At 57.8% G+C, this 12,301-nt stretch overlaps 1 protein-coding gene across 2 annotated transcripts in view; it reads right to left on the bottom strand.

Moving 5' to 3' along the window:
- Positions 1-901: 901 nt before the first annotated feature.
- Positions 902-12,301, bottom strand: part of PTPRT (protein tyrosine phosphatase receptor type T) — a 917,718-nt gene continuing 906,318 nt past the window's right edge. For both annotated transcript variants that reach the window (XM_054697687.1, XM_054697683.1), the window contains 4 exons: positions 10,605-10,730; positions 9,623-9,786; positions 4,447-4,582; positions 902-3,562 (listed from right to left, as the gene is read on the bottom strand). In XM_054697687.1, coding sequence (XP_054553662.1) covers positions 3,509-3,562; positions 4,447-4,582; positions 9,623-9,786; positions 10,605-10,730 — 480 coding nt within the window. In that variant the 3' untranslated portion in view covers positions 902-3,508. The remainder of the gene's footprint in view (positions 3,563-4,446; positions 4,583-9,622; positions 9,787-10,604; positions 10,731-12,301) is intronic.

A 12,301-nucleotide genomic window follows, 5' to 3' on the forward strand; every position in this document is an offset into this window, starting at 1 on the left:
AACTGTTGCTCAGGCCATACCCGAGAGAGGGCCAGCAGTAAAAGCAAACTTCTCCCACACAGGCTGACAGGCTGTGGCCCTTCAGGGGGCCCTGGCATACCCAGGATCTTCACACAGAAAGGATGAGAGGATAGAGTTGGGGTGCAGCTGATGTAACATCCTGAAGCTATCTAGCCATGTGCAGGCAGGGACAACTCCTGGCTTCTCATTAATTCCCTGTGTCTTCTCCAAACAGCATCCCTACCCAGGAGGTGAAAACCAGGAGGCACTGTGCTAAATGTGGGGGCTCTCTGGGGGCACCTAGAGAAAGAGGTTAGCTCCTGTTGTGGGGACTCAGAGAGCATTAATTTTCCTGCATCATGAAAGGTGAGCTCGCCTTATCAATGGGGTGGGGAGAGGTGAGGAGGCATCTTACGGGAGGTGGTGTTTGGTCCAGAGGTCTCCTTTGGGGGCGGGATCAAGTCCAAATTCCTGGGTACCAGTGCCTCATTGCATCCCGGTCCTGCCACTACTTTCTTCCCTTGTAAACTGGCCTCAGGCCTGTTCCCCCCCTGCTCTCTCTGGAGGGTAGCTGGGTTGTGGGCACAGGAGCTGGGTCACCCCACATGGCCTGAGCTTTTACAGTTCTCCTTCTCCCAGAAGGCACACTTTAAATTCCCAGCATTGGAAATGGTAGAATTCACTGTCATTTTTTATTTGCCAGTTATTTGATCCCATCCTGTGCAACAGAAATCCTGGAATTGTGTTGGGTAGACTCTACCTCCTCCCCAGTCTGTATGGATGAGCCAACATCTGAGAGAACTGCATCTAACAGGTGGATTTGCTGTGCTGCAGGCTCCGGGAAGGCTGGGGAGGACGGCTGGGGCAGCGGCTGGAGCTGGGAGCCAGCAGGCCAGTGGGGGTGGGGGTGGGGGGCTGCTCAAGCACACTCGGGACAAGGTGCATCAAAGGGGGAGAGCAGGTTTGTCATGGAGCTCCTTTGCCTTCCTTTGCTTTGAGATGCTTCCTTTTGAACCTCCAAAGTGACAGCCCTTCCTTGATCAAGTCTGGTGTCCCTGAACTCCCAGATTGCTCCAGAGCCAGTGCTCCTGAGAGAGCGTCTGTGGGCGCCTTTCATGTCCCATCCTCATGGCCCCAGAGGCAGGTCATCCTGCTCCTGGGTGGAGCAGAGGCTCTGAGTTTCTCACAGAAGCTGAGTTTCATGCTCTGCCACTGATTTTGTTCCAGCAACAAAATAATGAGCAGACAGACAAATAGATGTCATATGGAAAAGTACACGCCAAAGGGGATGTTTTCACAGTGTCTGATGAAAGGAGAAGAGGCAGCCCCACTGGTCTGGGGGGGTGTGCTCCAGCACGGAGCTGGGCGCATCACTGCAAGCCACCCCACTCTATGTGGCCTCTGGGGCAGCCTGCACCCTGGGTGGGGCTTCCCTCCCTTGACCAGGCCCAGCTGCCTTACGTTGGGCTGTGTGATGCTCTAGCTGGGCTCACCTCCCACTCACCACCACCCCCTCAAGGATTTTTCACACCTCTGTGCCATTGCACATGGGGCCCCCTGGCCTCAATGTCCTTTTCTTCCTTTTCCTGTTGAGGCCCAGCTGGCATGAATATCACCTCCTCTGGGAAGCCCTAGGCAGTCTCTGTTCCTCCCAGGCTTATGGAACACGCATACACTCTGCCGACCATGTTCTGTGGTTCCCTTTCCCCAGTCTACAGTGAGCTCTACACTGCGGCCTCTCGTGTTCTGCGTGCTGCCTGCCCTGGCTGGGGTTGGGCCAGCCTCCACCTGGAGCGTCCTTCAGCCGGGCCAGCCTGAGGCTGTCAGACCAAGGGAGAGAGGCATCCCTGGCCAGCAGACCTCAGCGCCTGAGGGAACAGGGAATTGTTTTCACTGGCTAAGAAATTAGATGAGGCTAGCTTCCTGGGGTGCTGGGAGAGTTACTCAAACATATCTGAAATTCTGGGTCTCCTGGAAGAACTGGCATCTGAAAGAAAGAACTACATTTCCATTTGTGGAGTTCTCTGCTCAGAAGCTCCTGGCCTTATTTTCCCTCTATAAAATAACTGGTGGAAAAGAGTGGACAAAACAGTAGGACTAAGTCTCATGGCCATTGCCTGCCTGGTGGGAACCTAGAATTTCATCTCTAAGGAAGAGGCCTCAGTTTCCTCGATTGTGGACTGGAGAGGGCAGCGGGTTAATTGCTCTCTTAGGGGAGTTCTAAGATTGCATGAGATGTTCCGCAAAAAGTGCCAGGCCTGGCATACAGTAGGTGCTTAATGAATGCTGGTGCTGGTTCCCTTTTTGTGGACTCCTCCATACTCTGGGCGGGACCCTGGGTCCTCAAGCCTGACCCCCACTGGCCTATTTTCAACCAAAGTATAACATCTCCCATGGTGGCTTTCGGGAGATGGCAGCTGGGTTTCTCCAGGTTGGCATTTGATGATCCAAGACGACACAGCAAGTTGATGCCCTGGCTGCCCCGGAGACCGCGGGACCAGCGCCAGATAAGCCATCCTCTCCCCTGCTTCCCGGCAGTGCCATCCGGGGTGAGTCCTTGGGATTTGTCTTTTAGCTACACGTTCAAACTTCCCGCCCCCTTTCGTTCTGACGCAGAGACTAAGATCTTGCACCACCCCCCAGAGACAGTTTCTTTTCACAGACTGTTTGGGAAATAACCCAATCGCTTCTCCCAAAGGAAGCCACCGCCCAGGTGACACAGGGTCAGCCAGAGCCCAACGCCCAGGGAGGTGGTCCCTGTTCACGAAGACAAGGGGTGGGGGCAGCCGAGTGTCCTGCAGTTTCCAGCCCCTCCCACTGAGCACAGAGCAGAGCGGGCCTCACTGAAGAGCGCGGGCACTGCGGCTGCCCAGTGCAGGGCGGAGTCGAGGCCCAGGCCTGGCAGGGGTGCAGAGTGGTGGTGGGCCAAGCCCCATGCAGGTGAGGAGTGAGGAGGGGCCTCTGCCATGGTCTCGGGAGCACCCTGAGGTCACACTGATCCAGACAGGCAGGTATCTGGGGCCAGGGGTCCCTGAAGGAGATTTTTAGGGGCCAGCAGAGCAGTGACCCCAAGAGCCAATCCTTCCCAGGACAGCTGGGAGCAGTAGAACGCACATCCCCCCCACTCCCAGGGAGAAGCGGGGCAGGGGAGGTGCCCCAAGCCTGTGGCTCCCCAGCACCCACACAGCCGGCTTGCCAGGAGCTTCACAAACTGGAAAAAGAGCGAAAGCCAGAGGTCTGGGGACCGAAGAATCGGGGTCTTGTTGTGGGTGCATTTCTGCGGGGGCCCGGGGCTGTGCCGGCCGGGTGTGGAAGGGAAGCCTGGGCGCTGGAGATCAGCCTCTCCCCTGGCACAGTCGAGTCCTTGGAGGCGCAGAGCCCCCCCTGGCCGCCAGTCTTCTCCCGGAGTGGGGCCGGCGGCCCTCAGCCCCCGCCAGTCCCCGCTGTCCACAGAAAAGGGGGTGAGGCCGCACAGCCCGGGCTCTGGCAGGCTCCACATCCCTCTGGGCTAAAAGGAGCTTAAATATTCCAGCGCCACTTCATATACAAATTTATACTGTTCCTGAGGAGGGGAGCGGGGAGGAAGCGGGGGGCAGGGAGAGAGGGACAGGGAAGGGAACATGCGGTTAGTTTAGAGACAGGATTTGCGGGAGCCCCCCACTGCCGCATGACACTCAATTTACACGTGCCCGGGAATCCCCCCGACCTGGGGACCCATCCGAGGTCTGCCCCGGGCCTGCGTCCACCCAAAACGGCCGTGGCTGCCCAGCGGGGGTCACTAACGCCTCCCCTCGCTGCTGGGAACACCCCGCACCCGCAGCCCGCGTCGGGATCTGTGGCTGCAGGTCTGCACTCCGTGGGGGTCAGGTCTGCACTCTGTGGGGGTCAGGGTTGCACTCCGTGGGGGTCAGGTCTGCACTCCATGGGGGTCAGGGTTGCACTCCGTGGGGGTCAGGGCTCCGCATGTCGGGTCAGCTCCCAGGAGGTGCTGGTGTGGGGCTAGGGCCCAGGCTTGGAGGAGCACCCCGCTCTGAGCGGTCGTCACAGACGACGGTTGCTCATGTATCACGCGCCCCGTCTCACCGGCCGCTGGTCTCCAGCCTCTCCCCTCCCGTCTCCCACAGTGCCCAGGCCCCCAGCTGCGGAAGGGGTCCAGTTTTGCTCTGCCCACACCAGCACCCAGTGGGCGAGCAGGATGGGGCTGACGTAGACCCATCACCCGCACCGCTGCTCGCCCAGAGGCCCGTCCCCTCGTCCAGGATTAGGGGGACGCTAAGGGCCCCCAGGGCAACACCTGCACTGCCCTGCGGGCAGGAGGCCCGGAGGAAGCCAGGGAGGCTGCGGGGCGGCAGAGGGCGGGTGCTCAACAGGCACCCAGATGCCCCGCGTTCTCCCTGCTCCCTGCAGCGTCTGCGGAGGCCGCTCGCCCGCGCGCTGGCCACTCACCAGCGTCTCCACCATGTTGGCCTTGCTGTTGCGCAGCGTCTTCACCACGTGGAACACGTCGATGATGTTCTGCTGCTGGATCATCTCGCACACGCTGCAGATGGCACAGAAGGTTCCACTGCGGCCTCCCCCGTTTCTAGACACAGAGGAAGGGGGTGAGTCAGAGTCCAGGGCCGCCCCGGGCAGCGGGTGCTCCGGCCCCCACCTCGGCAGGCGCAGAAGCCGCGCGCCCATTCGTGTAAGGAAGGGTTTGGCCACAAGGCGGGTGGGGTCCCGGGTTCTGCGGAGGCTTTCGTTACCGTGGCACCGGGGCTCGAACCCCCGGGGGGCATGGAGTGTGTCCTTGCAGGCCTTCGCTGTACCTTTGTCCGGAAGGATGCTCTGGGGCACCCCCACCTCCAGTGAAGATGAGCGGAAGGTGCCAAGTGATTTTCCTTCCAGTTCTCCCATCCACTAAGGCCGCCCGCCCCGGAGACACCCCTGTTTGTGCGGGGCCGGTCAGCCCAGCCCTGGGGGTCTGGGGGGCTCTGAGACATCTCCTGAGGTGACAGGTCCCCATTGGTGCACCCTGGTTTGGCCAGACTCCTGCTCTAGAAAACGGGGGGGGGGGGGAGGGCTCCGGGCAGGGGCCGCCCTCCGTTACCCCTTCTCTGCGGTGCCCCATAAGTCACCTTCGTGGCAACACCCCTCCAGCTCTCCTCAGAACGCCCCCGTAGGAACCTGCCTGCTTTGACACTCCCGGGCGTGCTGCCAAGAGCAACTCATGATTCCTCGTAATGGTCTGTGTCCCGAGAACATCTGGACAGACCCGGAGGCCGAGTCGGCCGCCCAGATGTCTTCTCTGCGGGACCTCCGGGTCCAGATGTTCCCAGGGCAGAGGGCCCGGGGCAGGGTCTGCGCTTCACACCTGTCCTGGTCCTGGTGCTCCCGCCCCAAGGCCCCTGCGGGCAGACGACCCTGTGCTCGCCCTTGGCGCCAAGCACCGGGCACCCAAGAGGCGCTGCTGGGAGAGCCCAGGTGAGACCCCCACGGGGGAAGGCAGGGGAGGCGGGGGACGCCCAGCTTCGGCAGGACAGAGAGTGTCCCCGAGGCAGGGACCGCAGGGACCGCAGGGGCTGGTGAGGGGAGCAGGTGCAGGGGCCTCTGTCCCAGGAGGGAGGGGGATGGGGGGTTCTGTAGAAAAGATGGGGCCACGGGAGTATGGGGAGTATGGGGAGGGGTGAGAGGGAACGGGTAGCTCTGCACTTCCGGTGCAGCACAGACTTCACCCCAGCCAGACACAGGACGCCCCCAGCCGCTTCCTGGAAGCCCGGGCAGGAGGCTGGTGCAGAGGTGAGTCTCTCTCTGGCTTTCTCCCCTCCCTCCCCGCTCCTCTCCTCCCCTCCCCTCTCCCTCCGCTCTTCCTTCCCCTGCCCCCTCCTCTCCTCTCCCATCCTCTCCTCTCCCCTCCTCTCACTACTCATCTCCCTCCCCTCTTCCTCTCCTCTTCCCCCCTCTTTCTTCCTCTCCTCTTCCCTCCTCTCCTCCTCCCCTCCTTTCTTCTCTTCCCTCCTCCTGGCCACTCCTCTCCTCCTCTCCCCTCCTGTCCACTCCTCTCCTCTTCCCTCCTCTCCTCGGACCTTCCCGCCTCTCTTCTCCTCTCCCCTCCTCACAGCCTCTCCCTTCTCTCCCCAACTCTGCTCTCCTCTCTCCTCCTCTCCTCTTCCCATCACTCCTCTCCTCCTCCCATCCTTTCCTCTCACTTCCCTCTTCCTCTTCTCCTGTCCACTCCTCTCCTCTCCATTCTTCTCCTCTTCCCTCTGGTCCACCTCCCCTCTCCCCCCTCTCCTTTCTCCCCTCCCCCTCCTTTCCCCATTCTCTTCTCCCTCCTCCATTCCTCTCCTCTCCTTTCATCTCCTCTGCATTCCCCTCCTCCATTCCTCTCCTCTCCTCTCACATCTCCTCTGCACTCCACTCCTCTCCTCTCCTCACATCTTCTCCTCTCTTCTCCACCCCACTCCTCTCATCACATATTCTCCTCTCCAATCCTCTCCTCTCATCTTCTCCTTTCCTCTCATCTTCTCCTCTCCTCTCCTCCTCTCTTCTCTCACCTCTCATCTTCTCTCTTCTCCTCTCCACTCCTCACATCTTCTCCTCTCCTCTCATCTTCTCCTCTCCTCTCCTCCTCTCTTCTCTCACCTCTCATCTTCTCTCTTCTCCTCTCCACTCCTCACATCTTCTCCTCTCCTCTCTTCTCCTATCCTCTCCTCCTCTCCTCACATCTTCTCCTCTCCTCTCCACTCCTCTTCTCCTCTCCTCACATCTTTTCCTCTCCTCTCCACTCCTCTTCTCCTCTCCTCTCCACTCCTCTTCTCCTCTCCACTCCTCACATCTTCTCCTCTCCTCTCCTATCCTCACATCTTCTCCTCTCCTCTCCTCGCCCCTCCTCTTCTCACATCTTCTCCTCGCCCCTCCTCTCCTCACATCTTCTCCTCTCCTCTCATCTTCTCACAACTTCTCTCCTCTCCACTCCTCTCCTCACTTCTTCTTCTCCTCTCCTCACATCTCCTCTCCTCTCATCTTCTCCTCTCTCCTCACTTCTTCTCCTTCCTCACATCTTCTACTCTCCTCACATATTCTCATTTCTTCTCCTTCCTCACATCTTCTCCCCTCCCCTCCTCTCCTCACATCTCCTCTCCTCTCCACTCCTCACAGCTTCTCCTATCCTATCCTCTTCTCCTCACCTTTCACTTTCATCTTCTCCTCTCTTCTCCTTTCCTCTCCACTCCTCACCTTACATCTTCTCCTCTCCTCATCACTCCTCACATCTTCTCCTCTCCTCTCCTCACTTCTCCTTCCTCACATCTTCTCCTCTCCTCTCTTCTTCTCCTTCCTCACATCTTCTCCTCTCCTCTCCTCACATCTTCTCTCCTCTCCACTCGTCTCCTCACTTCTTCTCCTCTCCTCTCATCTTCTCTCCTTCTCTCCTCTTATCTTGTCCACTCCTCTCCACCTCTCCTCTTCACTCCTCACGTCTTCACATCTTCTCCGCTCCTACCCACTCCTCTCCTCACCTCTTCTCCACTCCTCACATCTTCTCTCCTCACATCTTCTCCTCACCTCTTCTCCTCTCCTCTCCCGTCTCCTCACTTCTCCTTCCCTCACATATTCGCCTTTACTCACATCTTCTCTCCTCACATCTTCTCCCCTCACCTCCTCTTTTCTCCCATCCTCTCCTCTCCTCTACTCCCCATTCTCCTCTTCCATCCTCTCCCTCCTCTCCTCACATCCTCTCCCCTCCTCTCTTCCCTCCTCTACTCCTCCCTTCTCTCCTCTCACTACTCATCTCCCTCCCCTCAGTTCTCCTCATATCCTATCCTCTCCCTCCTCCTCTCCTCTGTTCTTCCCACCTCTCTTCTCCCCTCCTCTCCCCTCTCCTCTTTCTTCTGTCTCTCCTGTTTCTCATCTGACTCCTCTCTCTACACTCTCCACCCCTCCCTGCTCTGTTCTCTCTTTCCTCACCCTCTCCTACACTCTCCAGCTCTCTCTCCCCCTCTCACTCCCCCTCTTTCTTCTCTTTCTCAGTCTCTTCTGCCTCAGAGTCCTACTCCCCCTCTCTGCTGCTCTCTCTGTCTCTCCCCTTGCATCTCTGGATCTGTCCTCTCTCCTCCCCCTCTACCCTCTCACTTCCCCCCCATGTCTCTGCATCTCTCTTCCCACCTCCTCCCTCCCTCCATGTCCTTTCCTCCCCCCCCCCCCCAGCTCCTGCTCTCAAGTCCTTCCTCTTTCCAACTTCCCTGACCTGTGTGCGCACCAACGACTGGAAGCAGGAGGAACAAAAAGCTGGTTTCAGAAAGACTGAGCCCAATTCTGAGCCCAGAAAAATGTTATCAAAGCTTTTCCTGGCTCCAGCCATGTTGATTCTATCAAAGGGAAGCCCTTGGCTCAAACATCCAGGAACAGACGGTTTTAAAGAGCAAGGTCCCTCCGTCCCTTCTCCCCAAGTTGTTCTACACGCTCAGAAGCCAAGCAGATGGTGAGTCCAGGGGCCCCCCCAGAGCTTGGGGGGTCGGTGCATCTGCTTTGGGCCTGAGATCCCGGCTGACCCCGCCCTGGAGCCTCGACCTCCACAGCACTGGCGTGTCTGTCACCATGACAGAGGGGGTCTCGGTGTTGGGAGATAAATGATTTTCTGTTTCAGGTGACTGCACCGCGGTGTGGGACAGATGGGGAGACGGAGGCTCACCCAAGGCAGTGACTTTCCCCCATCGTCCTCGAGGGGTCCTGACACCCCACCTGCAGCGTGGCCTCTGGGCCTCCTGGCCTGGGAGCCCCGGGCACTGGCTCAGTCACCCAGGAATGGAGGCGTGAACACAGCTGCCCGGGGCAGGCCTGCTCCCAGGGCCGCCCACGCCCCCTACGCCCATAGTGAGAGACGCCCCGCAGCCAGAGGGCAGGGCCCCTGGTGTTCCTCAGAGCAGATGGGATTAATGGACAGCACAGCTGCTCGGGTTCACATCAGGGCTCCTCTCATCATGCCCTGACCCCTGGCCCCATCCATACCTCTGTTTTCTCATGACAACCTGACAGCCTCTACCTCACAGAGGGAGTGAGCTGAGTCATTAAAATGACATTAAACTCATTAAATTGGTGTATTTCCTTTCCTCTTTTTCTCCTTCAGTAAACAACAGAGGAGTATCCAGTCAGTGGAACCCCTTTTTCCTGAGCTTTCTTAAGACTAGCAGGGTTGGGGCTTTCTGGTGACCTAAGGGTTAAGGCTCAGTGCTATGAGTTTGACTCCTGGCCAGGGCTCGACCCACATGGCACAGCAGACCTCTCCTGTCTTGCCTGCTGCTCCCCTCAGCAGTAGAGCTGCCTGTTCTGCTCCCCACTCTCTGGTGAATCCTCACTCCCTCACCCCTGGCCTATACCCCAGTTCTACGCAAAAATAAAAATCCTAAAAAATAGTGGGGCACATCAAGCCTCCCCCAGGAGGGTGTTCTGCCCACCCCAGGACTATGGAAAGGCCTCCAGCTTTTGTGTCAGTGATTTGTCATGCTATTGTCACACAACAATAGCGCAGGGCAACAGGCTTCATTCCTTGAAGACACACCCTTTGGCCTTTCAGGAAGGTGGGGTCCTCCAGGACGCCCTATCTGCCCTCACACCGCCCTGGGGCGCTCGCCCCGGTACTCACAGGCAGTGGACCACGGTGCGTCCCTCCCGGCCGTCATACTGCTCCTGCCACTTCTCCAGCCGCCGGACCACCTTGAGCAGCGAGCGCTTGGAGGGCGGCGTGTCCCGGTAGGCCGGCCAGCCGATGTACTGCAGGTGCTGGACGATGCGATACCCGTCCTGTGGCTGAGAGCAGAGAGGCCATGAGAGCCGTTTGGCTGCGGGCGCAAAGGCCCCGGGAGCCCTGGGGGCCGCATGATGCAGCAGCAGCGACTCAACGGCTATGCCAGGTCCTCGGGGACCAGCCTCAGACCCCGCCCTCCTCGCCTCTGTGCACACTGGTTCTCCTGCCATGACTGCCTGGCACCCCTTCCCTACCTGGAAAACTCCTGCCCTGTCTTCAAAACCCCATTCAACAGTCCCTTCTCTAGAAAAGCCTCCCCTGCCTAACGGGTAGAGTTCATCTCCCTCCCGAGGTCCTCTGAGTACCAGATCACAAGTCCCCTTCCCTGGTGGGCAGGACTGAGCTCTGTTGCCCTGGTTTCCCAGGAAAGGCCAGAGTGGCTTAATTAGCCACCACTTCATAGCCACTAATTTTTCCTTCTCACTCCATGCTCCCCACCCCGCACCTGGCCAGTGAATCTCACCTATTATCTTCCATCCCGGTGTTCCCAGGGTCTAGCCCCAAACCTCACTGGATGCAATCCAGGGCTGCATTAACTCAAGGCCAAACAATGTGACCCAGCGGAGAAGTGCTGCGCGCTGAGTTTTGTCTACATGGCAGCAAGTGTGTTAGGAAACAGGCAGATGGCAGGCGGGGTGTCTCCCGGCGCATCTGAGTATGGGAGCTGTGCAGGCGCTGGAGCCGCCATCAGCAAAGGCCCTGCATCCCCCAGGACGAGATGACAGGGCGCGCACAGCAGAGACTCCGGGCTGGCAAGCAGGAGCCTCCATCTGGTTTTGGGGGGAGGGGCCCCGGGAAGCGATGGCGGCCGCCCACTCACCCGCGCCATGTTACAGATGCGGAATATTCTGTGGATGATGTCCTCGTCGATGTCCGCAGAGACGAACTCCACCTGGATGGGGCCGTAGCACCCGGACGTCTTCTCGGGCCAGTACTGCATACAGAGCTGGGGAGAGAAGCGGTCACGGGCAGGGCCAGGGACAAGAGGCCAAGGAGGCCTCTCATTCCCGCCGGCAGGACACACCTGCCGGACAGGCAGAGTTCTCGGTAGGAAATGAGCCTCAGCGGCCCCAGTGGGGAGCAGCCACCCTGTTTTTCGGCTGTGGAAAAGTCAAAGGTCTGAACACATAGATATTAGGCTTCAAAATCTTTGCAATGCTCATTTCAAACCATTTGTTAGGCTTGCTGGGCCTCAGTTTCCGCACCTGTAAACTGGGGAGAATAGTATCGACTGTGAAGCGCTACTGTCCAGACAGGAGAGAACATTCTGTGGGAAGGGGAAGTAAAATCTCTGCTTTTCTTTTCATTAATATGAGTCATGGTAAACTTTTTCTCATTCCAGGAAAACCTCCACTGTGTTCATTTCGTGATCAGTTTATATATAGACACACACATACACACACACACACACTTTGGCATCAAACAAGTTTAGGTCCACCTCCAGGCTTTGCTGCTTGCTAGCTGTGTCCCACAGGGCTCAGTTTTCTCACATGCAAAGTGGGCATAATTATGTTTCCCTTGCACCAGAGAGAACATGACATGCTCTTGAGAGCTCTGGCTTGTGATTTTTCCTTTTTTTTTTGAATTAGGAATTAGAATGCACAGCTGAGTGTAGAAAACAATAGTGGTCCCTCAATCTAAGACAGTAGTTCTCACCTAGTGGTGGTTTTGTCACCCAGGGGACATCTGGCGATGTCTGGAGACATTTTGGGTTGTTACACTGGGAGCTGCTCTGGCATCCAGTGAGTGGAGGCTAGGTTGGGGCTGGGCATCCTTGGGTGCGTGAATATCTTTCTCTGGAGCAATCCAGTCCTTGACAGCACAGCACACAACTGAGAAGCCCTGCTTTAAGGTCACAAATTGTTCCTTAAACTTCTGCGTGTCATCACTAAGGATCTGTTGAACCACTAGGTGACGTTAGTCGGGGAGAGAGTATTGGGGTAGGTGGCAGGAGCTCAGAGAGGGTAGGCTTGCTCCGGCAAATTCCTGGCTCCCAAGGGGCATGGAATGGATCCTATCCAGGGCTATAGGACCCAGAGTTGGGGTACAGAGGAGAGCTAATGTTGGGGCTGCAGGCTTGCTTTGGAGCACCCCAACAAGGATACAGAGGCATGCATTAGATTCTAGGCCTGGGGGTGCCAGAAGATGCAGCTGGGATTTACAAAGACCCACCATGGCTCAGGGAGCAGCTTGGGATGGGATGGAATGTCTCAAAACTCGGGTCTGCTCTGTGTATCCCCAGCTTTCAGTCAAGGAGCTAGATTGACAGAGTGACCCATGGGAACCCAGTGGCCCCCATGGCTACCACAGAAGCAGGATTTCCAAGAAAACAATCACCAACCCTTTTGTTGACAGAGAATAGTCAATTCGCCCTGGAAAGTCACATGTAAAAATGTCTTTCCACCAGAAGCAGAAACACAAAGGAAGAGCAGGCAGGAGGGAGGATGTAGGAGAGAGAAAAAAATCTATCTCCCACCTTCCAAGCTGTGGAGCCCCAAATTCCAGCTTTGGGGTAAC

Source organism: Talpa occidentalis, unplaced genomic scaffold (assembly GCF_014898055.3).
Source record: "Talpa occidentalis isolate TD23 unplaced genomic scaffold, MPIMG_talOcc4v2.1 talOcc4.10, whole genome shotgun sequence".
In the NCBI taxonomy this organism is placed as follows: domain Eukaryota; kingdom Metazoa; phylum Chordata; class Mammalia; order Eulipotyphla; family Talpidae; genus Talpa; species Talpa occidentalis.